We start from the raw sequence: 27367 nt of genomic DNA on the forward strand, positions 1-27367 counted from the left end.
TAGATTACTTACATGTTTGTTTCAGTACGTTACTACTTAGTTTTATATAGTTTTGCTATTGTCTGCTGATATAATCACTTAAGGATCAACATTTAGTAACTAAATGCTTTTATGTGTCAATCAAGCCAGTCCAAAAAAAGCCTGCATATCCTTGATCCTTACATTTATATCGGCTAGTCAGGTCAGTCTTACTAAGTACTTTCGTACTCAGTGTTTGTGCATGTGTGTGTTCAATAGAGCCCACAACGGAGCCCCGTGAGTGAAGGCCCGAAGATCCAGAGGGTATAACAAGTCTACATGACTCTAGATATTTGTTTTTGTATTATAAGACCATGTGACTGCAAACCCTATGACTGTAGGGTTTCAACTTTTCAACTTCGAACTTCTTAGTACTGGCTTTGCACCAAGTTTGTTTCAATAAGTTGTAATAAACCTATACCTTTGTCTTGTGATATAAGTGTTCGTCAGTGTGTAATATCTGAAGCTCTATGCAAGCGATCTTGTATGCATGTTGTGACACTGTTGTAAGATGGATGATGGTTTGGTTTAAACCCGACAGACCGACTGGGTTTACTCCGTTTCAGGAGCGCTAGCTGGATTATCTATGTTAGAGATAATCAGACTCTCTTGAGTCAGATTAAATTGGATGGTTCCCCATACTGTCCCACTATTAACGGGGTGGATCCCTACGGAGCTCCGCTATCACAGGGAAAATTGCCACCTTGGATCGGAAGGGGTATTTTACCATACTTGCTTTTTTTTATTTTCTCATCCCGCCATTAGGGAATTATTTATTTTTGAAAACTAAGAAAGAGCCGAAATAGCTTGAAATATTAATAGAAAAAAGTGTATTTTCCATCCCTCACATATTGTGAAAGTATGAGATTCATCCTTAATGTTTTAGTTGGAACAAATCGATCCCCTAACTAATAAAATCGATGCACTAATCATCCCACATTGAATTTGATGCCATCTTACAATAAGTTAGATGATGTAATCATCTGACTAATCATCACTTAACAATGTCATATATTCATATGTTGGGTCAAAAAATATAAAGCCACCAGGAATCTTTAGGAAACTCTCTAAATTGGTTTTCCGTAAAATTCAAGCTTACGACAAAATCATATAGGATTGAAAGTGAGCGTCGTCTCACATTTCACACTATCTAAGATGCTTGCACCATCTTACGCCACGCCTGAAAGAGATGCATGACGGTATGTGGACAACACAACCTAGATGACTACCATCTTCCTTCTGACGCCATCATTGCTGCTCAGGGCGGAAACACCCCTAGGCCACTTGGGCCACGACCCCAGGCGTGGGCCAAAATCCTTCTTATAGCCCTTTGGTTTTCCACACGCTAGGTAGTCCCTTCGTGGACTGGCTCTAGATACGGCCCAGGCGACTAGTACCAGCGTTGGCCCGTTGCCACATCCTAGTGTTCGTCAAGCAGCCATCAACACACCTCACGCTCACACAGCCCAAACCCTGAGGTGGCCTTCAGCATTATCTTCAGGTTGAAATTTCCAAGGCCCTCGACAAAAATTGCCCAACCCATCCTCTCCTCTGCTCCAACTTGTGGATCAGTGCTCCTGCATTCCACCCTCGTGATTTTCCCATGAATCCTGCGATTCATGAGTTATTTATGCTGAAATTTGTAGACATCTATAGAATTACACAATGAAGAGGATAAAAACACGTACTCTCTCCATCTCAAATTATTAGCTATTTTTATTTTTCTAGATATATAAATTTTACTATGCACCTAGATATAATATATATGTAGATGTATAACAAAAACTATACATCTAGAAAAGCTAAAATAACTAATAATTTGAAACAAAGGGAGTACTTTTTTATTCTACATAAATTTGATAGATTTACTCAACTATTGAGATGCATTGGTTATCTAGATCTAAAAAATTCTTTTGCTAACTATAACTAAGAAAGAATAATAAAAGTGGCTAAGGGTTATGCTGTTGGTTTCTCTCATTATGTCTTTTAACCCTTAGAGAACCAATTGAAGTATTCACTACTAATGTGAGAAATGATCTCATGTTTTTCAAATTATCATGACATTGGTGATCTTAGTATCAAAAAGGTCAAAACCGAGACGCAAAGATTTTTGATGGGTTTTTCATACAAATTATCATGACATTGGTGATCTTAGTATCAAAAAGGTCAAAACCAAGACACAAAGATTTTTGATGGGTTTTTCATCCACTTCATGTTTTATTTTTTTATAACTTGAAGTTTTGTTGTACCAATAGACTAGGAAAAGAGATATATACTTTAAATCATGTATTTTATTCCTTGCTTATGTGAACAATTGGTATGTGGGCCCGGTATGGATTTTAGGCACTCAGATAGTGCCCCTAGGCGTGGATTTTTACCAGCTCCGCCACTGCATACCGCCACCAAGCTAGGACTTTCACCAGCTCCGCCACTATTGCTGCCACCAAGCTAATAAGGGTTAGGATATGGGCAGCAAATGGAAAAAAAGTTCTCACTGGGAAAATTAATGAAATCGATGTGCATCGAACTGCTGTAGCGATTGGTTGAGCTCAATATATGACGTGGCTAAGCGGTAGTGATTAGTTGGATGATTATATAGCCTAATCCTATATAAGATGGCACTAAACCATCGTTAAGCTAAAGTGAGAATGATTAGTGCACCGATTTAATTAGCCAAAGGATTCATTTGCACCAACTAAACTATAAGCGATGAAAGTCACACTTTCATGATACTTTAGGAATGCACACTTTTCCTAAGTAATCATCATTCCGACGGAACATTCTTCACATAACTGATCACTGGGTACAAAGATACCCTTAATGAATTATCTGATTTCTTTTGCTCATCAAACTACAAATTGTAAAACACAAAATCTGAAATTAGGGATGGTAACATTCTTAATCAAAAGTATATTTTAAATTAAATGAAAAACTGCTCAAATAAAGATTCTTATCTTGGCCAAATTCATTGAAATAAATATCATCTGTCAAATAATGCTCAATTATTTGTTCCAGCACGAATATACCCACCATTGCGATCCGGGATATCCAAATACATCGCCAATGTAGTATTTGGACTATAGATGCACCAATTTAACAAGTTGTCGTGATTGTTGAATCAATATACACCCACCAGCCAAGTTGTTGTAAGATAGGTGCAATAGTTTCAAATATTAAGGTCACCAGCACAAAGTATGGTAATAAAGTGATTTCGATTTTCGTTGAGATACTTGGTCATTAGAAGCGGAGCACCTGGATTGTAAAACATGAGTGGTGTGAGGCAAAGATATATCAAACCTCGTATTTTTCGAATTAATATGACAGCACCGGCAGTTCCAGCGTACCTAGCCCCTGAATAATACATTCTGAAACTTTTCAACCAAGGTAATTGTATACATCTCTGATACCACCCCAGAAGATCCGTCGATTGAATAATGGATGTCACCAGCACTTCGGTATCATTAGTCAGAATTTCACTTCTCAAGGTTCATCGACCACGTTTTCAGTTCGACGTCTTCCATAATTCCACAAGTCATGCAGGTCACCTCTTACCCAACCAAGGATAACAATAAGCCCTGGTATATCGAACGATAAAGCATCAATCACAATAACTGCAGACCGGAGAGTGAACGGGACCATGATGATGACAATATCCAGGCAACAGTGTCCATACTTACCTAATGTACATGGAACCAGGTACAGCAATGCAGGTTGGCCGTGCCCGTCCATCAGGAAAAGCGCAAGATAGGTAAGGAAAAGGCCTGCATGGGGAAGCAATTTGTCATAAATGATACTGATATCTCACTGCTTCACGTCAATCACGTGTTTGCAACAAAATAACTTCTCTAGTTTATACAATAACACATTTCAGATCCCATTGCAGCAACGGATGACATTTTTTATGCTGCTAGGGAAAAAGGCAGAGAGATTGTCCTGAACCAAAGGGCACTTAAGGCTTTCATACAAAAAGCCCAACAAGGCACATCTAATGACAGTGACTTACCACCTAGTTTTGGATCTTATGTTCTCCAAAAGATTATTGAAGACTCACGACGGGTTACAATTGGGATAGGGCTAATATTGCTGTAACTGAATCTAGATGGTACTCCATTAGAGCTGAAGGGGATGGTTTGTTTCAATACCAATTACCGTGAAAAGGCTACAAAAAATTGCCTTGACTAGTCCTAAAATGTTCCTTTTGAAACTTGTGGACATTAATAAGCAACACCACAATAAACATAGAACATTCAGCTAATAATTATCTCAAAATACAAAAAATGAGAAAAATAATCAAGCACATACCAACAGCATATCCAACAGTCAGCCAGAGAAAATATCCATTTAAGGTACCCTTTTTGCTTGCCCTGTCAAATCTGTTCAGGATATATTGAAGTAATGAGTTATAAATGTTGGGAATAACTAGGAATATAAAATAATATATGTAGACATAACAAATTTGGTGACTAATTGCTAACCAAACCTCAGGACTTAGAGAAGTCAAACAGCCACTGACCCCACACTACATGTGCCAAGGTCTAGCCTATTATAGTAGTATTCCCCACATTGTCTATGCTAAAACTGGGAAAAAAATCTATATAGGGAAATAAAATAAAAAAATGCAGAACAATAGCAGGGACATCTAAATCCAGCCCAATGCAGTTTCAAATTTATAGAATATTTGAATAATTATCGATTTAGAGCATACTCTCTTTACAGAATTCTACAAATCATTGCCCATAACATTCTTAGAACACACCTAACTAGAACTAGGTTAGTGAGAATTTCATTATCAAACTTGATCATTCTTAGAACACAAACTCTAGAAGAAGTATCTGTGATATTATCGAACTTCACTGAGGGAGAGAAGAAGAAAGCCAAGTTTACATGCATTGTGCTCCTTTTGCTACATTGAAAAATAATTGAGTTTACTATGAGAATTTGTAGGCATTTACCTAGAAATCAAAATGATTCAACTATGAATAAATTGATTACACTTAGTCAACCATTAACTGTGAATGGGGGGTAGTTTAACAGGCAAATTTAATTTGATTGGCTGACAATGTTTTGCTCAACAACTGATCACCACTACATTTAGCAAGAAAGGAAGCCTGGTATGTTGCTTCATAATCAAAGTCTGGTTGTGGCTTGATTAGACTACGTATAGTCCTTAGTGGAACTAGTGGATCACAAGAAAGACAATAAAGTATATCGCAACATCACATACCTATAGCTGAATGCGACAAGCAATCCAGGGAAAATAATATCACCAAAGCCTATCATATCGTAGCCACCCCATGGATCAAAGAAGCGAGGTATCCTTAGGAGCATCGGAATTGATTCCCCTGTGTTATCACCACGAGCAACCTGAGTAATTTTAAAAGAAACCATAAATAAAACGAGAATAATCAGAAAACACAAGAGGCACAAGGAATAGCAAATATGGCTGGTTCACTAATACAGGTAAGGTTGATAATTCAATGAATGGATATGCGATAAATCACACAGTTGTGTTTTCCACACATTCAACAACTGCAGCTGAAAGCATGCACACTTGACACAAAAAACCTACAAGTTTATACAGATAATCAGAAAAATATATTTTTCTTGTATCAAGTGCATATTCTAGCTCCAAAGTTAGCTCTTACTATCTCATAATAGTACATGTTCTGAACTGAATGCAGCAAGCAATTACTCTCTTCACCACAAAATAATTTCTGTCAACAACTTGGGAATTGATCTTAAACAGGGTGCAGCAGTCCATTCTGTTCTGCAACTACAAATAAGTATTAAGATGCATCGTGCAAGGGGGCCTTGAAGACAATCTCCATTTGACATTCAACCCAGAGAGCTTAGAACTCCCCTGATTCCCTGATCTAGGACACCCACTGTTGTAACCTCATCCTCACCCTCACTGCAGGAGACCCAAACCTGTCTAAGCATCGGTCAACACCTCAAAGTGTGTCATTGTGCACTGCACTGTATTAGATCGACTACCATCTACCGAATCGTTGACAGACTACATTTTGAGCTTAGGTCATAACCATGTCATGAAACATGTGACAATCACATTTTCTTATTATATGTTAGTTCAAATGATATATTACAAAGTAAAGTGGTCGCAAAGATGACTTTCTTGTCACTGATATGACTTCAAAATGTACGAATACAGGCATTGTAGGGAAACATCTGTTTTGGAGCAGTGATTAAAAAGAACAAGTCTTCCCCATCTGGCTGCAAGAATTTTTTATCAATTAACTAGAAAAAGATTGATTATTAAAAGAACTAGACAATACACTTACTGCAATCATGACGCTTTCATGGAATATAAGAGGTGAAATGAAAACCCAAAATATGTCATACACAAATGCAGCACTAAGAAGTGCTGATGCAACCTGCCAAAATATAGTGTTAGATATTTCTGATGGAGATAAGATCAGTAAAATTATTACTTGATAACAATCAGTAAACTGCTGCTAGTAGACATGCCAATACCCTGATATTTGGTAAGCGTGCCATCTGAAGTACAGTTACCATCAAACATATACCCTGGGAGAAATAAACAGAAAACATGGTCAATAATATATAGTTATCAGAGGTCAAAGAACTAAAGATCCAAGAATTCAAATGGTAAATAGCAATAAATTTAACATACAAGGTAAAAAAATTATTAAAATGGTCCAACCATGAACTTAAACACAAACGAGTTTCTCCTCTTTAGACATACAATCCAATAGTTTAAATAACAAGCTCTTGAGTTTTCGCATATGCATGATATCCAGCTTTGAAACTTTGGCACCTCATACCGATTCAAACAGCGTGAAAAAAAAAGATGATACTGAAACATTTTGCTTTACACATCCATCTCTAATTTAAAGATGATATTGGGATTTTTTAGTCATAGAGGATTGGAAAATCCACCAAAGGTGGTCCATGGCACCAGACTTGTGAAGCTTGTTACATTTTTCCCTTCAGCTGTGATACCAAATTTGATTTCAAAACATGAGTTGTATTCCATTGTAAAAGGTACATGAAGTCGTCCAGTGGGCAATATATTCAAGAAAGCTATAATCTTCATATGCTATAAGTTTAATGATCAACATGCCTAAGCAACCAGCAGTCTGCAACTGATCCATATTCATTCACATTAGAACTGCAACACCATGCTTAGGTTTTTGCACATGGTAGTTTCAGATAGTGGGGACAAACCAGGTTTGACATTTTAAGGTCAGAGAATTTTGTAGAAAGATGCAGACCCATTCTTGCATATATTTATGGCAAAGTTCTTCGAACACCAAACATTTGTAAAAAAAATCACCTCATTGCACAATGTAAATTATACATGCAAATCCTTTCTTGTCTGACCAAATTGGCAATTCAAGAACTGTATTAGCATTGGACTTAGAAATGACAATATGTTAGTTACGAATCTGGTATTTGAGAAAAATAGGTTATTCTATATCATTCTTCTATCATGTGATCTGAACTTTAGCTTGATGGTACATTGCAGTAGTTTCATATGCTACTGAAGAGAAGTATGGAAACTTATCATGCAATGCCAGGGAGGAAAACATAGCAAAAAAGAAAAGGGAGGGAGGGAGGGAGTAAAAATTAGAACAGCATTGGCAGTAAGTTTATCTTACAAGGATATCTTGGCCTATCCAAGCAAACGAAGCATGCCGATACACAGCCCAGAGAATAGCAAACACCACACAAAATGGTACAATTCCAACAGATATGGTTAAGACCTCGCCAAGAAAGGGAAGTTGTACAGTCTTTTGCCCACAATCCTTGAAAACCCTGTAAGATGAAAGCATATATGATAAGGATATAAAATTAGAGAAGAGCATTGACTGAATTGCTTGATCACAATTAGTCTATTTCGTACCTAGCTAGAAGTGTGACCAAGCAAACATGCATACCCTGTGAGAAACAATTCATCATTAAGCTCTGGGTAAGCTTCTCAATGAAAAAGAAAAAAAATACTTTATTTCAAAAAAAAGAGAAAAAATATACATTTCAACATTTGCTAACAAAAGGTAGAGCTACTTCTATGCCTGAAAGGAGGCAATACCTCAATACCACCAATGCAGAATAATACAATTAGGACCCAAACGAACCAAGATGACATGAAGTAGAACAGGAGGAGGAGGAAAACTGAAGCTATTATAATAAAGACAATAGCACCCTTGGCACTGATCTCAAAGATCTCTTTATCTTCTCTATAGTTTGTTCCCGTGTTAGGTCCACCCTGTTTAATATTGAAAGGACAAATTTGTCAGAGAACATATGACTACTGTTTAGCTACAATACTATATACAAACTTTAAGACAACAACTATAGGAAGCAGAATTTATAGGCAGAAAAGACATGGTTGACAACAAGATGTTTTGTATTTTCACCTGCAAAAATGCAGGGGTTCATAAAAAAAGAACACAATGATGATTCACAAAAATATAGTTGCTATAGAATTTGTGAAGCACTTCACATCAAAACTCAAAGAAAGTATGCACATAAAAATAAAAACAAATGAAAGTCCATTCACTTTAGGCCAGCATAAGAAAGGCATAAAAGTCCAAACCTTTCGGGTCAGCTGATTATAACGCTCATCAACCTGCTCGCATGCAACAAGTTCAGACCAGAGTGAAGCACAGACTATGGTTCCTACAGCCATTATCCACAGGAAGCATGCTGAAAGGTCCACAACTGGTCGATTTGGTGAATATAACTGAACTTCCACTGCAGAAAAAGAAAATTGTCCATATTACTATGAATAAAATGTTACAGCATAATTAACTCAAAAGGCACATATGACTTAGACTAGTCACCATCTCTACAGGACTAACAGTCAACACAAATAGCTGTCCTAATTGACATACTCGATATTGAAAGTATTCACTCCAGAGCATCGTACACCCACAAACACATTCAATTCAGCAAACTCATTAATTGATAGGGTGGATGAATACAACCAAAAAAACAATGAGAAACTGTTTTATCATAAAGGAGTAAAGATAAGAGTAATTTTCTGGCTATCCTAGAAGGCACCAGTAAAAAAAACGATCAGGGGGGAAGGACGTCCCCACTGTCTTGGCTCTAAAGGGGGGCCCACTGAAGCCTAGCCAGGGAAGGAACCTCACCAGTGCCTGCTTCTTTGGCAGCCTGGGACTCATCTGCAACCGTTGTGCAGCAGAGGTTCACAAATGGAGCCAAGTAACATACATTGTTGGTTATAATCAACACATGGTCTAGTCATACAACATTTCAAATCAATCTGCTTGGATCAGCATTTAACTTGTAAAGGGGGATGGGCTTTTCTGTCACTAATTTGTTTGCCCTTAAAATCGGCCACCTAGACATCTAGCACTACTCCAAGCTTAATAAGCATCTAAGTGCTAGGTGCCACCCCATTGCCACCTTGCGCCTAGAACAACATTGACCTAAGGGTTGTTCAGGGATGCAGACAAACAAACACTCAAGACAATACCAACAATAACAGTATAGAGCTACAGAATAACTATCTTATGTAAAAGAAGATGAAGAAAATTCATGCAATACTGTGAATGTTGAGCATGATGTGGTTTAAGTTGCTGTATCATCAAGAGTACTACCTTATAACATGATTACTAAATGATATCTTAGGTTTGCCGGGCACACAATGAGTTCAAGAAACATTTTATTTTCTAGACAGTTAACAACATATATCCAACACAAAAGAAAATTTCCTATGGCAACAAACAAATCATCTGTCTAAATACGAAATAACAAAATACCACTACCACAACAATGTAAAAGGAAAAGGGAATCATGATGCGCTTTACAAGAGAAGGAAGGATAATTTATGAATAACTTACCACTTGCTCCATTATCTAGGAAGTCCTTCAACTTCTTTCCTGCTGACTGTGGTATCATGACAACAGGTATTGTCACGTTAATGGAAGTGTCATTCTCACTGCAAACCATCTTGTAAAGCTCTAAAAACACGAGATGGGTTACTTTTTGGAAAAGAACCCATAGATATTTGGAATATCTTACTATTGGACAGAGTTATACCTTCATCGTCATTGATAACTAGTAAACCGACTGCACCACCTGCCTGAGCATTCTTTGCTTTAGCAGTGAAAGCACATTCCCCACGTGTTGCTAAAGCAACAGAGTTTGTTAACTGCAGATAAGGTTTAGCTTAGAGCATACTAATAGCATACATGCTCTCTTTACTAGGATTATGCTGCTAACATGTCCATTGAAAATAAAATAACTTTGTTTGCAAGCCTATTATTGTTGGTGTCAAAGTGAAACCTTTGATGTCAAGTTGGAGCAACAATCAAATGGATTTGCAAGGATAGCAAATGATTTTTGAGCTTCATGCATATCTCTAGGCAAGGGGGCTCCAAATCTTGCACTGAGGCCAACAACAGTTGCACCTTCAGTCCCATTCACCCAATTCTTCACCTTAACCTGGAGAAAAGCTGGAGAGTCAGAAAGATAATAGGATATTTTGGGTATTTGAGAGAGAAAAAAAGAGCAGGATCATTATCGCCAAAAAAAGAGATTGATGGACAAATGGTAGACTTGAGAGCATTGTAAACTTTTGGTTGTTTCTAAAGATTTTTTTTCCTCGAACGCGCAGGAGAGCTGCGCATCAATATATTAAGAAGAAAAGCGGGGGGGGGGGGGGGGGTGGGGGGGTGGGGAGCCCCTAGTACAAAACGTTACAGGGTTAGAGGGTCTGTAACACACCCTTAAACAACAAGTCGACTCTCTTTCTAAAGACTGGATAATCAGGACCAGAAAACACGAGACCAAGCTAAATTGCAGGAGGGGCAAGGGCGAGAAGGTGAGACACTCCTCGAGCCCCTGCCAGAGCACACTGCCGTACTCCTTCTTTGAAGGCCGAGACGACGTTAGTCATGCTGGGAGTACCCCCATCGAAAACACAATGGTTGCGGTGGACCCACAGGGACCAAGCGGCCTAAGATGATGATGGAGTTGAGCCCCTTTTTTCACTTGACCAGAAACCCTGTCACTTGCGTTGGCCCACCAATCTTCAAAGTTCAGGTCATTCGGATGTGGGGCAAGGGCATCTAAGTGATTGTTTCTAAAGTGAACTAGGTAAAACTGTATGTAATATATTTCTATGGCATGTACCAAGTTTCTCATTATGAAATACAAATGGCTGAAACAAGTTAAAATCTGAAAAAGGCATGCCAATTGACACATATATGAACATTTCAAGCCATCAAGCTGTTAGCCCAAGCAACAACTATCCAGCATGGTCCATTTCACTTCACCATTGAATTCCTACAATACGGTCTACAAAGCATGGTGCATTATTTGGGGGCACCGTCCATAGCACAATTCAGTATTTCAGTTCTCAGTTGAGTTGACTAAATCCTAAAACAACCACTGATCACTGATCAGTTCTTACGCAGGTAGATTCATAAGTCCGCCTCTACACGATGTCGCGATCAAACCACGACCCAGATCTCACATATACCGAACTACAACCTACAAGCCTTTGGCAAAACCATAACCAACAAGTGCTAGCAGAGACCCAATTAATCAGGAAGGGAGAGCAAATCGAGGAAGCACGGGCGGGGAGCGGGCCGTTACCAGCTGGAACTTGTTGGAGCAGCCGGGCGCCCGCGGGGCCCCCGCGTCGTCGTCGCTAGAGGCGTCGTCCGCCGCGCCGCCGCCCGCGAGGAGTAGCACAAGAAGGAGAGTTGCGGCGGCGAAGGGGAGGCGCGACGCGCGGCGGGCGGTCGCCATGGGGACTGGGCGGAGTCGCCGCGTCGGCTCGAATGCGTCCGCCTTTGCGTTGCCCAGACGGCAAACTAGACACGGAGGGAGACACGGTGTATGAGGGTCGTCGGGGGAAGGGATCCTACTGGAGTGCGGTAAGGGTTGGGGAATGTTGACTGTGGTAGGAATACATGAGAAACGAAGGGGTTATTTGCATGTTTTGGGTTAATATCATGCAGCCATGCAATGCAGGGGACCAGTCAAAAAAAGCTGACCCGTGGGGAAGATGGCTTCCACGGTACTGTATTAAGAAATTTAACCTTCTCCCGGTCGAGAAAACCCGCCGAACCTAGGGGAATTTTTTTTATTCAGCGTCCGAGAATAACCCAGCCGAGGATGGCCACAATTGAACATATCCGTTCCACCACATATATTGCGAGGCCAGGGCTAGAACCCCGACTGGTTGGCTGCACACCAACAGCCCAATCACCACCCTACACGCGGTTCCTAGGAGACCAGTCATCAAATTGATATGGGAAAATTTGCTTGTGGCTACTGTTAAAAATATTTTTTATGGCAGAGAAAATTCTTTGTATACCATTGAAAACTTAACTCATTCTTTTTATGCCATCCAAAGTAATACAATACTTTCAGTGCTATTGGAAATAATTTTTCATCCCTTATACAGTTACTTTTTGACCAGGAACACAACTTGATGACGTCAAAATCCGTCTACTTCAGTATAATTTTAACCGTCTATTTCGGTATGATGATTTTGCCCCTTCCCTATCCCTGACCTACAAGCACATCTCGTCCTCTTTCCAAAATCAAATGCCATCCCAAACGCTAGCAGCCAAGGGTGAGCAAGCGGCCGTGATCCCCCGCAACCACGACCCCACGAGCGAGCGAGCGCAACCCAAGCCCCCCACGCGGCGGCCCGGCGGCCCCTCAGGCGAGTGCGCCACGGCCTTGCCGTGCGGGGCGGCGGACGGAGCGGGCCGTGAGGGAGGAGCCCTGCGGTCGGAGAAAGCATGCAAGCGGCAGCCGATGTGACCAGGGCGCCCCCAATCTGCAGGAGGTTTTTTTCCCGAGGAATATCTGCACCAAGCTGTAGACTGGCGGCAGCGAAAACGTCAATTTTGGCCGTCGGTGCCATGGATTCGTGAAGATGGGTAGTCAGATGGGTTGGTATTTGGTAAGATATCAAGCAAATTTCCATCGGCCAGGAATTTCACCGAAGAGCTAGTCACGGTGCCCTATCGGCACGGCGGGGGAAATTTTGATTCTGGTGTCGGTACCAGCGTGTCGCTGCCCTGTACTCCTTTTAAAAAATATATATAAATTTTCTATGTACTTAGATATAGCACGATAGAAATAAGCATCAAATTTAAGTGGGACTTTCTTTAAAAAAGACTGAAGTGGAGAACCGTGGTTTGAGGTCATGTATTGTTTTTTATTAAATACCAGTACATGCGGTTTGGTTTGGACCAATTTTCAAGTGAAAATAAATGGGACCGGTAGAGTGGGTTTGGTGGGGGAGGAGGGGTTAATTTAGTTTGGATTGATTGATTGAGGACTATTAGCAGGTTTAATAGAAGTGATAACAAGAAAAATACTTTATCTCTCATCTAAAGGGCTTTTTTTTCATGAACGTGCCTGAGCACGTATTTCATTAAGAGGAAAGCAATACGATCGATACAAATCTTAATAAGCAGAGGCTATTAAGGTGGTTATATAACACCACTAAGCTAGTAGTGGGCGACCCCAGCTCCAACAAAGACAGCAAGAACAACGGGAAGGAAACTAACTCAACCCAACAAACCTAGACACGAAAACCCAACTGAACCAGCTAAAACATACCAACATCGTCAAGGTGCATAAGGTCTCCAAACGATAAAGGTGGCAAAGCATCTACCCGAACAACAAAAACACGACGGCAAAGCATCCGCCAGTACAACACATCAAGGTGGCAAAGTATCTACCCGACCAACACAACCATGGCGGCAAACCGAAGCGAGCACCAGCCATGACGACGACGACAGCAAAGTATCCGCTAGCGAAGAGAGGGGTGGCAAAGCATCCGCCAACGAAGAGAGGGGCGGCAAAGCATCCGCGGGACAACGACCTATGCAACCCGGACGAGGTGGATGACAAAAAGCGAAGAGAGGCACAGAAGTAGAGACTACCCGAGGTAAGCCGACGGCCACCGCTAGGACCCGGCGAACGAGCCGGACCTCAGCAACGACTTGGCAACGACATCCAATAGAGCTTCCAAGACGACACCTCAAGGGGGGAGCAACGCCACTAGGGTCGTTGTCATCCGACCAGTATGGTTAAGGTTTTCACCCGGAAAGCTCGCAGGAGGGAAGGGAAAAGGAAGGAATGACGCCTTTAGAATGGTAAACGGCACCCGAGGGTGTCGCCATGATTGGCCCGCATGCAGGTCCAATGTCGGTGTTTTACCACCATGCCCACTGAAGGATACCCCCGAGGTGGTGAGTTTGTATGTAGAGTGTCGCCGAGATCAGGAACTCAAAGGTGCAAGGAACATAAAGTTTAGACATATTCGGACCGCCGAGAGCATAATACCCTACGTTCTGTGTGATTTGTATTGCCTTAGGTGGTGATCAAGTGATCTTGGGTGATCTGATGTTTGGAGGGGATCCCTGCCCGCCCTTATACAGTTTGGGGGGATAGGGTTACATGAAAGTTCTAGTCGGATACGAGCCCTGGAGTCCTACCCGAGGAGTAGTTTCCTACTGTCTCCGACTAGTTTCACTATTGTATGAGTAGTTCTACTACGCTACGAGTAGTTACAACTGGTGTAGGGTGTGTGCCATGTCCCACCCCTTATCCTGTAAGATGTAGACCATGTGCGCAGTCCTGTGGGCCCGGATCTGACAAGCCCCTGAGCTGTTCGTAGTCGAGTACTGCAAGCGTCCGAGTAATTCTAAAGGCGTCTACGAGTTCTCCCAAACTTCATCTTGAAGGTGTCTTCCGAATACTTCCTTGACTACATCGAGGCTATGAGGTGCTCATGCCCCGAGTAGTTGTCAAGTCTCCTTTTATATGGGGTGCGATTGAACTCGCACTCCATATGGAGTAGCCCCCGAGTCTTAGATTGACTCGTAGAATCAGACTGAGGGTTAATTTAGTCTTGAGTCTTCTGTCCTTATCTTCCAAAAAATTCAAAAAAAAGTCGCTGATGACACGTGTCCCGCAGCCCCCGAGCCTTAAATCCAAATTCCTAAGGTTTGGAATAAAGGATCCAAAGAATCGTGGCATACGATATATGATGGTAAAGATTTGATGGTTAAGATGGGCAAATTGGTTCAGAAATATGAAAACTGCTTTTTTGGGGATAACTTTCCTGAAAAAATAGTTAAACAAATAACTTCACCAAAAAGCGCCCTAAATTACCACTCAAATCAAACCTTGTTCGCTAAGAGCCGTGTTGTATCCAGCCCCCGAGCCTGGGAGCTAGATGAGGCGCACAGATACACTTAGTAGTTAGTGGCGCCAGCCCCCGAGTTTAGGTGTTGGCCAAGTTGCCGCTAGATCTTGAATTTTCATTGAAGCCGACTAGTTGGAGCCGATTCCGACTAATTTTGTAGGCGAGACGAGTAATCAAAGTAGTCGACGACGCGTAAAACTAGTCGGGTACTAGTAAACGCAATGTCATGGGAGCGAGGCCACTTCAGTAACATAGAGTACTAGTCGAGAACTAGTAATCCGACCTCTACTGGAAGCATGGGAGCGAAGCCCCTTCAGTAACATAGAGTACTAGTCGAAAACTAATAATCTAAACGTTACTGGAAGTATGGGAGCGAAGCCCCTTCAGTAACATAGACTACTAGTCGGAAACTAGTAATCTGAGCATTACTGGTAGTATGGGAGTAAGACCCCTTCAGTAAACTTGCACGGAATACCAATCATGAAACAATAAATAGAGTTGTACTAGAAGTATGGGAGCGTGGCCCCTTCAGCAACATAGAATACTAGTTGGAAACTAGTAATCTGAGCGTTACTGGAACTATGAGAGCGAGACCCCTTCAGTAAACTTGCATGGATACCAGTCGTGAACCAGTAAACGGAGTAGTACTGGAAGTATGGAAGCAATGCCCCTTCAGTAACATAGAATACTAGTTGAAAACTAGTAATCTGAGTGTTACTGGAACTATAGGAGCGAAGCTCCTTTAGTAAACTTGCACGGATACGAGTCGTCAACCAGTAAACGAGGTAGTACTGGAAGTATGAGAGCGATGCCCCTTGAATAACATAGAATACTAGTCAGAAACTAGTAGTCCGAGCATTACTGAAAGTATGGGAGCGAGGCCCCTTCAGTAAACTTGCACGTAATACCAGTCGTGAACCAATAAACGGAGTTGTACTGGAAGTATAGGAGCGAGGCCTCTTAAGTAACATAGAATACTAGTCAGAAACTAGTAATCTGAGCATTACTGGAACTATGGGAGCGAGGCCGCTTCTCTAAATTTGCGCGGATACCAGTCGTTAACCAGTAAATGGAGTAGTACTTGAAGTATGGGAGCGATGTCCCTTCAGTAACATAGAATATTAGTCGGAAACTAGTAATCTTAGCATTACTGGAAGTATAGGAGTAAGGCCCCTTCAGTAAACTTGCACGTAATACCAGCTGTGAACCAATAAACGGAGTTGTACTGGGAGTATAGGAGTAAGACCCATGCAGTAAACTACACGTAGTACCAGTCGTAAACCAGTAGAACGGAGTAGTACTGGAAGTATTGATCTTCAGTTGCCTACTGAAGACGATTCCTTGGGTGGGCCATGGGAATTCACATGTTGCCACGCGAAAATGTCACGGTTGGCCCGAAGGAAGTGACGATGAGTTCCTTCAAGTGGGGATGAGCAGTTCTATGCATGACGCCACGTGATGATGTCTTGGTTGGCTAAGGATGAAACATCGTAGATGCTTGATATTCCAAGAGTTTGGGACCTCCTGGCCATTAGGGTACTGTAAGCGATATGACCCTAGTCCTATAACCTTGTGCATGATGAAGGATCCCTCCCATCGCGAATTAAACCTGTGTAGCCTGGTTTCATCCTGGATGCAGTGAAGGACCATATCTCCAATGTTGAAAGATCGTCATTGTACGTTCCGGTCATGGTAACGACGAACTCCTTGTAAGTAGCAGGCCGACCGGAGCAAAACATTGCATCTGACTTCTTCTGTCGAGTCGAGTTTGAGATGTCTTGCATCATCAGCCTCGCCTTCTTCGTATATCTCCAGTCGAGGAGATTGCCACATGACATCAGCCGGTAATATAGTTTCGACCCATACACGAGAAAGAAAGGTGACTGTCCTATGGCTTTGCTTGGTTGTGTGTGAAGCCCCCCAGATTACTGACGAGATCTCATTGATCCACTTACCGCCCTTTTTACTGTTCTCATCGTAGAGTCTTTTCTTCAAGCCATCAAGAATCAAGCCGTTGGCGCACTCAACCTGGCCGTTGGCCCGCAGGTGAGCCACTGAAACGTACTTGACCTCAATAACACTGCGTTCATAGAAATCCCAAAACTGATGCGAGTGGAAATTGGATCCCAGGTTCGTGATGATAGTGTTGGGGAAGCCGAATCGATGCAAGATATCGCAGATGAAGCTAACCACTCGATCTGTAGAGAGCTTTGTGATTGGCTTGTACTAGATCCACTTCGTAAACTTGTTGATGGCCATCAACACGTGAGTAAAATCTCCTGGCACAGTTGTCAAGGGCCCTATCATGTCCAGGCCCCAGCATGCAAACGACCATGAAGGTGGTATGGTGATAATGTTGTGAGCCGGGATATGAGGCTGTTTGTTGAAGAACTAGCAGTTTGTGCACCAGCGAACGAGTGCTTTGGCGTCTGCCAAAACAGTCGGCCAGTAGAAACCATATCTAAAAGCCTTGCCGATTAGTGTGCGAGAAGCCGCATGGTTCTCACACACGCCTTCGTGAATCTCCTAGAGTATTTATCTACCTTCCTCTGTACGTACACTCTTCATGAGTATACCTGATGCTGATCCACGCTTGTAGAAGTTGTCCCCGACTAGAACGTACCCTTTGCTGCACCTCAGGATGCTTGTGGCCTCAACGCTTTTTGGATCGACGCCGTGGGGTAGTTTGTGCTCCTGGATGTAGTCGATAAACATCACCCGCCAGTCGACCTCAATCATCAAGACCTCTCGGTTGGGTTTCATTGGACCCTGAGCGATGGTACTTGGATCTAGTGTCTTGATGGATGGGTGATGCAACTCGTGAACGGAAACTCTCGGTGGGACGTTAGCTCGGTCAAAACCCAATTTCGAGAGCACATCCGCTCCCACATTGTTGTCGTGAATCACATGATGAATTTCCAGCCCGGAGAACTTGTTCTCAAGCTTGCATATTTCCGTGACATACGCATCCATGGTGTCCTTGTTGACATCCCATTCTTTGTTGACTTGTTGGACCACCAGCAAGGAGTCATCGTAGACAAGTAGTCGCTTGATGCACAGAGAGACTACTAGGCGTAGCTCGTGCAATAGTGCCTCGTACTTAGCTTTGATGTTGGAGACCTCTAATAGTATTTGGACACATACTTGAGTTTTTCTCCTCTTGGACTGATGAAGAGTACTCCCGTGCCACCACCTCCGAGCTTAAGTGAGCCGTCGAAGTACATGACCCAATGCTCTAGCTTGTTGGCTGGGGCTTCCACATAGTTTTCTTGCCACTCCGCCATGAAATCGATAAGTGCCTACGACTTGATGGCCGTCCGGAGCTTGAAGTCAAGGGTGAGAGCCCCAGTTCCACTGCCCACTTGGAGTTGTGCTCGGTGGCGTCTCAATTGTGGAGGATATCCGTCAATAGGAAATCAGTGACCACCTAGATGTTGTATGCGTCGAAGTAGTGGTGAAGCTTCCTGGAGGTGATGAGTATACCGTAGAGTAGTTTCTGAATTGTCGGGTAATGAATCTTGGATTCAGAAAGGACTTCGCTGATGAAGTAGACTGGCTGGTGCACACCGAAGGCATGGCCTTCCTCTTGGCACTCCATCATAATTGCCATGCTAACGACGTGAGTAGTCGCGGTGATGTAGAGTAGCAGGTTCTCGCCTGGTTGTGGAGCCGTTAGGATGGGGTCGACTGCAAATGATGCTTGAGATCTTGCGGCGCCTGCTTCTCCACCTTGGTCCACTTGAACTTGTCGTGGCGCTTGAGCAATTTGAAGAAGGGTAATCCCCGTTCTCCATGTCACGAGATAAATATGTTCAAGGCTGCCATACAGCCTATGAGCTTCTGAACATCCTTGATCGTCCGTGGAGCATCCATGTCTGTGATGATGGTGATCTTCTCTAGGTTTGCTTCAATGCCTCAGTGACTAACGATGAAACCGAGTAGTATTCCTTGTGGCACGCCGAAGATGCACTTAGTTGAATTAAGCTTCCATCCAAACTTGCGTAAGCTATTGAATGTTTCCTCGAGATCAGGGTTGAACTCGTCATGGGATCTGGTCTTGGATGGCCCGCTGATAGGTGGCTCCTGCATTCTTCAACCTGAAGGACATGGTTGTGTAGGCATATGCTCCAAAGGGGGTGATTAATGCTGTCTTGATATTGTCTTCTTCCTTGAGAGTGATCTGGTGGTAACCCGAGTAGCATTCGAGAAAAGAGAGCAAGACGCATCCAGCGATAGAGTCGATGACTTGGTCGATGCGTGGGAGCGCAAAGGGATCCTTCAGGCAGTGTTTGTTGAGATCAGTATATCCCACACACATCCTCCATTCATTATTGTTCTTTTTTAGACTAGTATAGGGTTGGCTAACCACTCAGGATGGTAAACTTCTTTAATGAAACCAGCTGCGAGTAGTTTTACTAGCTCCTTCTTGATGGCCTCCCTCTTGTCGGGAGCGAAGAGTTGTAGTCATCGCTTCTTTGGAGTGGCTTTGGGGTCGACTTTTAGGCAATGCTCGATCAACTCCTTGGGCACCCCTGGCATATCCACTGGTTTCCACGCGAATATGTCACGGTTAGCCCTAAGGAAGCTGATGAGCGCACTTTCCTATTTGTCGCTCATGCCGCCTCTGATCAAAGCAGTCATGGATGAGTCACCTTCTTGCAGCTGGATGGCCTTGATGCCGACGTCGCTGGGTTTGGGTTTAACCCTCGACTGGCTAGGCCTCTGGCTGGAGATCTCCATCTTCAAGTCGGTGAGCTTTTGTGCGGCCGTGAAAACTTCCGCAGAAGGTTCTGGCACGTGTGATGTCATGGCGTACTCGATCACCTCTTGGCCGCAGTCGTATGACTTCTTCAAGTCACCGTGGAACGTGAGTACGCCTGTCTTGCCTAGCATCTTGAGTAGTAGGTAGACGTAGTGGGGCACGGCCATGAATTTGGCCATGGCTGGCCTGCTGAGGATGGCGTGGTTCGATGACTCAAAGTCAGCCACCTCGAACTTGATGTACTCCGTGCGGTAGTTATCTTTCATCCCGAAGGTGACTGGCAGAACCACTAACCCAAGTGGTGTGGCCGCGTTTCTCGAGATGATGCCGTTGAACGGAGCTCTACTGGGGGTGAGCATCTTGGAAATATCCAGCCCCATCTTCTTCAGAGTACTCGCAAAGAGCTGGTTGAGTCCGCTCCCACCGTTGATGAGTACTCGAGTCAGCTATGAGCCCGCCACGACACGGTCTTGGATGAGCGGGAATTTTCTGGGTTTGGAGAAGCTGGTCCACTGATCATCCCTAGAGAAGGAGATCGAGACCTCGCTGTATCTCAGAGGCTTTTGTATGGTGGGCTCAACAGAGAGGATTTCGCGCAGGGCTAGCTTCTGCTCGCACTTGGAGGGGAAGCCGCCGTCTCCGTCGAAGATGACATTGACGACATTCTTCAGGTCTTGGAAATCATGAGCCCCTGACTTGTCACCCTCATTGTCATCCTCCTAATCCTTTCGCTTTCCATCTTGAAGGGGTGGAGCGTTGAGTGACTTGCAGAGGCTGACGCACTCGAAGAGCGTATGCCGTGACTTCGGGTGCATCAGGCATTGTTTGTGCAGGACTTTCTCAAAATGTACTTGGTTGCTCCCTGACTTCTTGCCACGCAGATTGCGCTCGACAGCCGCGACTTCATGGGCTAGCTTGCGCTTTCAGGGATTCCCTGAGTTGTTCCATTAGCCCTTGTTGAAGTGGTTGTTTGTCACACCCGGTTTTGAAAAGGTAACCGAATGCATCTCATATGTGCGCTAGGATCAAGTTCCACTCATATGATAGACGTCACAAGTGTATACCCAAAACAATGCAATAACGAAATAGAGTATAATAGTACTTTATTACATGACCGACAGTCTTAACCTTAAGCGAATAAATAAACGTTTATAACTAGCAGCGGACTTCAACTTCACAGACAGATGACTGGGAGACATACACCTAGTACACTTTGAAATCTTCCGGAAACTCCGGACAATTATCTTGTTCTGAGCAGCATTGGTTTTAATAAAGCAAGCATGAGTACACTTAAGGTTGGTACTCAGCAAGTGGAGTAAATTATATGACATGCAAGGCTGTAATCAAGGAAAAGCTAACATGGTTTGACTGCTATCAATAAGCATTTTTAGTTGATCAAGTTTTATTAAGCAAGCATTATTAAATGTAAGTATATACTAACCCTTAAACAATATCAAAGGTAAATAATCAACAACATAAATAAATAAAGAACATCAATTTAGATCATCTTTAAGTTCAATTATCATGTGAGTGTCCAAGCCGCTCTTAACCGTGAACACGGCTGATATATCAGTTTTTACTCTGCAGAGGTTGTACACTTTACCCACAATTCATATTTCCCTTGATGCCCGGGTTTGCGAGGTCCTTAAACACTTCCGAGGTGAGTGGCAGGGATTCACTACGAGACCTTTATAAATATTCCCTAACTTATGACAATCCGCTAAGATTTCAAGTCAAAACGGTCATAACTGTAACATTCAGGTATTTAGAATTTTAAACACTAGATCTTAGTGTTAAGTGTGTATGTGTGATCTTATTTATGTGTATTCAAATTGAAGTGCAAAGGGAAAAAAGGGTGTTTGTGTAATTTTGAAAAATGTGGGCCTTTTAGTGCTAATTGGGTAAGAATGGGAGGTAGCATCAAAACCTAGGAAAAAATGTGACACTAGGTGTCAAATTTATATCACCATAGGAAAGGAAGTGCAATAGATATGTTAAATTCTAGGAAAATTGGTTCTTTATGTAAAAATAAGAACCTAGATGTGATTAATGCAAAAACATGGGTCCTTTTATGCAAAATTATTGAAGTATAAAAGTAACTTTCAAAGTTTAATTAGGGCCAAAATGTAAGGATACAAGTCATCATGACATTGCATGAAAACTTGCAAATGTGCCCAAAATTACAGGAAATCTACCTCAGTAAGGACAAAACCTATTCAAATTCTACTTTTGTTCAAAATTTAAAATGTAAAGCTGTATAATTTGGCTTTTTGAACTTGAACCTTAAAGCAATGTTGTAGGGCATGAAAAACTCTACAACTTTTATTTTGGGCATTTCCTCATTGGACTTTTAGATCAATAGGAAATTTTACTTTACCAAGAGGTCCCTGAGATTTTTGAAATTTCCAAACAGGCCCCCGTGGACCCCCCCTTCCTTCTTCCTTCTCTGGCACATGCTGCTCTGCTCTGCCCCCCCCTCTGCCGCCGGTGCAGAGCACCTCGCCACCGTCGCTGTGCTGCCACTGCCGCTCCACCTCCGGCTTGGACGGCCTCCACGCGTCGCCCTTTCCCTACCCTGGCCCTGTTTCCCTTCCCCGCTACCCTCCTCCGTGAGCGCCACGACCGCCCGAAGCTCTGCTCAGCCGCCACCTCGCCATCGCTGTGGGGAGCTCACTGCAGGATGTCAGGGCCTTATCTTTCATGTGCATTAGCACTACAAGAGCTCCTACATCCCGTTCCCCTGGTTCTTCTGCCGATTCCCGAACTCTAGACCCGAGCTCCACTGCTGCCCCCTCTTCTTCCACTTCGGCGGCTCCTGCCCGTCGTGGGCAGCCACTGTCAACCGTTCATTGCTCCCACCGACCCCCTAGCAAGCTTCTCCAAGCTTTGCTCGAGCTCCCCAGCCCCCAGTCGCTCTCCAATTTCGGCCGGAGCACCGTTGCCGACGACCGCCGTCCGCCGCCGTCTCCTGCTCACTGTGGACAGCCCATCCCAGCCATCCCCGCACCACGACAACCCCTCAGCCAGTTTCCTTTCGACCCCGTGAAGCTCTGCAACCCTTCAATTGGTCCCTTTGTGCACCACATCGGCTTCCCGACGCTCGCCGGAATTTAACTCCGCCGCTACCGTCACTGCCTCCGCCGGTTGCCCCAATTCCGAAGCTTGTGTCCCCAATTGAGTACATCAGTACCTTCCCCATAGCTCACTGATGCTTACGCGCAGGTCCCTCGCCGACATTGACTGCTGGAGCATCGCCGTCGTTGTTGACCCCTCCACCACCGGTTCAGGCTTCCATCGAGATCCTCCTTTCCGACCGTCCCCACCCTCGACAAGTAGTGCAATCGAACCGCCGTGAGCCCCTAAAGCTTCCCCTCCCCTCAGACCTCGCCGCCGGTGGCCCTCCTCGCCGGAACTAGCCAGTCAAACCCCTGCCTCCCTCTCTGACCACGGCCAAGGGCCTCGGGACTGAAAGAATCAGAAGCCCAGGGGGCTGTCTGTGAAACCCGTGACTCAGATGAATAGTGCCATATAGGGACCCCTTTGTTATTTATGTTGCAGACTTTGAAATTCCATAGCAATTCAAGGAAAAATCATAAAAATACGAACTAAAATTTGTTGGATTCCTAATTCTAAGATCTACAACTTTCCTTATAGGTTGACTTTCAATTTCTAGGTAGTTTTTACTCTAATTTAAATGCTATGTTTAAGTAGTTGTAGACTAAGAAAATGCTTAGTAAATAGTAGAAAAATGGTAAAAATGTGAAACCAATTGAGTTAATTTTTTTTGACATGTAGTACCTAGAAAAAATAAATAACCTACTGTTTATATAATATTTTTATAATGTATGGGTTTAAACAAGAATAAGGCTTATTTGATCTTGTGTAATTAATATATGCAGTGTTAGATGTTTAAAAATCATGAAAACATTTTGGCATGTTGGACTTGAGTAATGTAACCTATACACAAGAAGCTAGGATAAAGTCTTGCATATATATATAGATCTAAATAATATCTATTAAGTTAGCTCTATTGTTAATTATCCTTGTAGCTCAATTCCTATAGAAATAAAATCTTGATAAGCTTACAATGATTTGGATATAACTTAATCTATAATTGATAAAAATTTCAACCCAGTGCTATGGTAGTTTATTTTGAACATGTTGCCTAATGAAGCTAACTAGGTTAATTTATACCCGATAAATGACTGCCCAGTAGAAAAGTAAATGATATGGGTGATGAGTAAATTGTATTTCCATTGGATTGCAACTTTATCATGAAATAAAATAAAAATATATGCATTAATTAAATTACATCTTTGCATATCATATAGACTCAACTATTCTTGCCGACGGAGACTACGAACTGATCCTAGATCAAGGAGTGGAAATTTCTGAAGACCCCGGGAACACCGTCGGAGATCTAACTGAAGCTCCGAACCAAAGTTCGGAAAACTTTGACACTCCTACACCCAGCCCCGCCAACGAAGGCAAGCCCCGGACATAACTCTTACTTTATTTACACTGCAATCTATATTTATTTATAACTATCTATGCATTAAGTTCTTAGGAATTGTATGAGAAACCCTAGTTACATTTTCCTAGGAACCAATGAATTGAATATTAGTACTTGAGTTCGGATAGCCGCTATGCTAATAGGACCGGTAGAAGTCGGGTGATTTCCTGTCACTCGCGCGATACAGGTGTTGCAATGTTTACCTTCCTGTAAACACTATAAGGATAACGGACGGGATTAGGTATCATGGTTGAGATGATGCCCCGTCTGTGTTGATGAATTTGATAAGGTCGCAGTGTGTGGTAGCGGTGGTTAAGCGTTTGAAAGTACTAGCCACATGCCACGAAATATGGTAAGCGGTAAGACTAGTAACTGTAACACCCTAGGTGTCAAATTGTACCATAATATGTAATGTATGTGTTGATTTGTATAAAGGTTGAATGTATTTGTAGAAATAAGACCCTATGTGTAATTTTATAAAAATATGAGTCCTTTTGTGCAAAATGCACGAGTTACAAAAGTAATTTTCAAAAGTTACTAAGGGCCAAATTATAAGAATGCAAGTCATCATGACTCACCTGGAAACTTGCATTTAGGCCCAAGTTGTGTGTAAAATATGTAACAAGGACAAATCTTTAAAAAAATTTAAAGTTAGTTCAAAGTTTCAAAATAAAGTTGCATGCTTTGAGTTTTTGAATTCAAACCCTAAAGTAAAGTTATAGAGCTTGAAAAGTTGTACAACTTTCATTTTGGTCATTTCTCCATTAGAGCCCTGTATCAGTGGGTAATTTTAGTTTTACTTTCAGACCCTTGAAGTTTTTGCAAATCACAAGCAGGTCCTTGGCGCTCTACTATTCTTCTTCCTCCTCTGGATAACCCTCTCTGCTCCCCTGCTTCACTGTTCCGGCGCCGCAATTCTTGAAATTCAAGCCGGCAGTGCAGCCCCCCCTTTCCCCCTCTCTCCTAGGCGCCGCCCTAGGCCTGCCCCTTCGCCCTAGCCCGCCCCCGTGGCACATCCTCGCGTTCCCAGCACGCCCAGCGCCGCTGCCAGTACTGCTCCTCCACGCCGCCGTCGTTCCCCGGCCGTGCGCCCCTCTCTCCCCTTCCTTTTCCTATAAATAGCACCCCCGGGACCTATAGAAGCCGTTTCCCCACTCCGTTGTACCCCTCCCACGCTGCAATCCAGTTCCCCGCGCCACCGTGCCGTTGCTCCTTCTGCCTCCCGCCGGCGGCCCCTGTTCCGACCGCCTCAAGCCCGGCTAAGGCCGCAATCGGGTGTGTCTCGGTGCCCTCTCGCTTCCCACCCCCTTTCCCTTGCGGATTCACTACTGCATCGCCGGAATCGGGTTGGAACAGAGCTTGCCCCGGCCGGCAATGGCAGGAGGACCTGCCTGCGAAAATTCGATTCTTTATAAGGGTCTGAATGAAAGATTTCAGTTTCTTTCCCTTTTCTAATGTGCTGAACTTGGAAAACTCCTAGAAAATCGTAGAAAATTCAAAAAAAATATGAAACCAGTTGTATTTGAATATTTATTTCAAATTCTATCACTTTTGTTTTATGACCATGCTGTGAAAATAGATAGTATGTATTGTATTTAGAATAGAAGTGAATGGGTGTTCGTTATTTCATGTGAGTGCTATTTTTGACTTGTAAATTCAATAGAGAATTGTAGAAAATTCCAAAAATTACAAAACCAGTTTTGTTTGAAATTAGGTTTTGAACTCTATAACTTCCATTAAATGAGTTTGACTTGAAACCAAATAGTTTTGAATCTATATTGAATCTAAGACATAAAAATGTAATGTCTTATCCGTAATTCCAATCTTTACCCTATAAGGTTAACTTTGTGATCATAATTTTTGATATACAAATTTCTATAGGACATATAAAGTGATATAAAATCTTCAAATCTAAACTCATAATATAATATAATTTCTTTTAAGATAACCATCTTGAATTATCTTAAGCAAAAATTTGCTAAGCATACCTTTTAAACTTTAATCAATTAAATCTCTTAATCATGAATTATAAAGTAATCTATTTGTTTTAAATATTCAAAATCTTATAACATTCTTTACTCAAAAAGTTTAAATTCAAATCTAAATTTGAATTTAATTCTAATTGATGTTTTAATATTTATCTTGGATTAATTCAATTTATTTATAATACAATCAACTAAATCTTTTCAGTAAAGCTTATCTAATTAAATCTTTTGGTCAAAATCTTTAAATATGTAATTGATCTATATTTAAGTTTTCAAAACTTTATAACCCTAATTATCTAGAGTTCACATTCAATTTGAATTAAATTTAAACTTGAATGCTTAATTTTTATCTTCAATTAAACTAATGTTTTAATCATGAGTCAATGCTTATGATGCAAAACTTAGGTTTCTTATACCATAAGTGCTTGAGTGTTAGCTTTTGGATTGCAACTTTACCATGAATTAAGATGAAAGTGTGTGCATCCATTGAACTTCATCTTGCATATCATGTAGACTCATCTCTCCCGCCGACGGAAATTATCAGCTAATCCCGGAACCAGAAGGAGGTTATTCTGAAGACCCTAAGAACTTCGTCAAGGAATTCTCTGAAGGCCCGAACCAAAGTTCGGACGTTATTAACTTGACTAACCCCAGCCTCACCAGTAAAGGCAAGCCCCGGACATAACCCACTATTTTAAATTATACTGCAATCTATATCTATTTATGTATTCTATGCATTAAGTTCTTAGGAATTGCTTGAAACACTAGTTGCATTTCCCTAGAAACCAATGTGATGAATACTAGCATTTGAGTCCGACTAGCTGCTATGCTAATAGGGCCGGTAGAAGTCGGGTGATTTCCTGTCACTCGCGCGATATAGGAGTTGTAATGATTAC

General features: G+C 42.4%; 1 protein-coding gene across 2 annotated transcripts; it reads right to left on the bottom strand.

Moving 5' to 3' along the window:
- Positions 1 to 2913: 2913 nt before the first annotated feature.
- Positions 2914 to 11921, bottom strand: LOC112902475 (signal peptide peptidase-like 2). 2 transcript variants are annotated; one of them, XM_025971574.1, is made up of 15 exons: positions 11629 to 11916; positions 10315 to 10473; positions 10069 to 10180; positions 9870 to 9989; positions 8597 to 8754; positions 8090 to 8266; positions 7904 to 7938; positions 7659 to 7815; positions 6511 to 6564; positions 6318 to 6410; positions 5243 to 5382; positions 4321 to 4391; positions 3696 to 3779; positions 3363 to 3593; positions 2914 to 3270 (listed from the first exon to the last, which is right to left on the bottom strand). In XM_025971574.1, exons 1-14 carry the CDS (start codon positions 11782 to 11784, stop codon positions 3499 to 3501), a joined length of 1611 nt encoding a protein of 536 aa, XP_025827359.1. In that variant the 5' UTR covers positions 11785 to 11916; the 3' UTR covers positions 2914 to 3270; positions 3363 to 3498. The 2 variants fall into 2 exon arrangements, with proteins under 2 accessions (XP_025827359.1, XP_025827361.1); XM_025971576.1 differs by lacking the exons at positions 2914 to 3270; positions 3363 to 3593; positions 3696 to 3779; positions 4321 to 4391; positions 5243 to 5382 and adding an exon at positions 5389 to 6249 and having other exon boundaries at positions 11629 to 11921.
- Between the last annotated feature and the right edge of the window lie 15446 nt (positions 11922 to 27367).

The sequence above is a fragment of the Panicum hallii genome, chromosome 8 (assembly GCF_002211085.1).
Source record: "Panicum hallii strain FIL2 chromosome 8, PHallii_v3.1, whole genome shotgun sequence".
Lineage (NCBI taxonomy): Eukaryota > Viridiplantae > Streptophyta > Magnoliopsida > Poales > Poaceae > Panicum > Panicum hallii.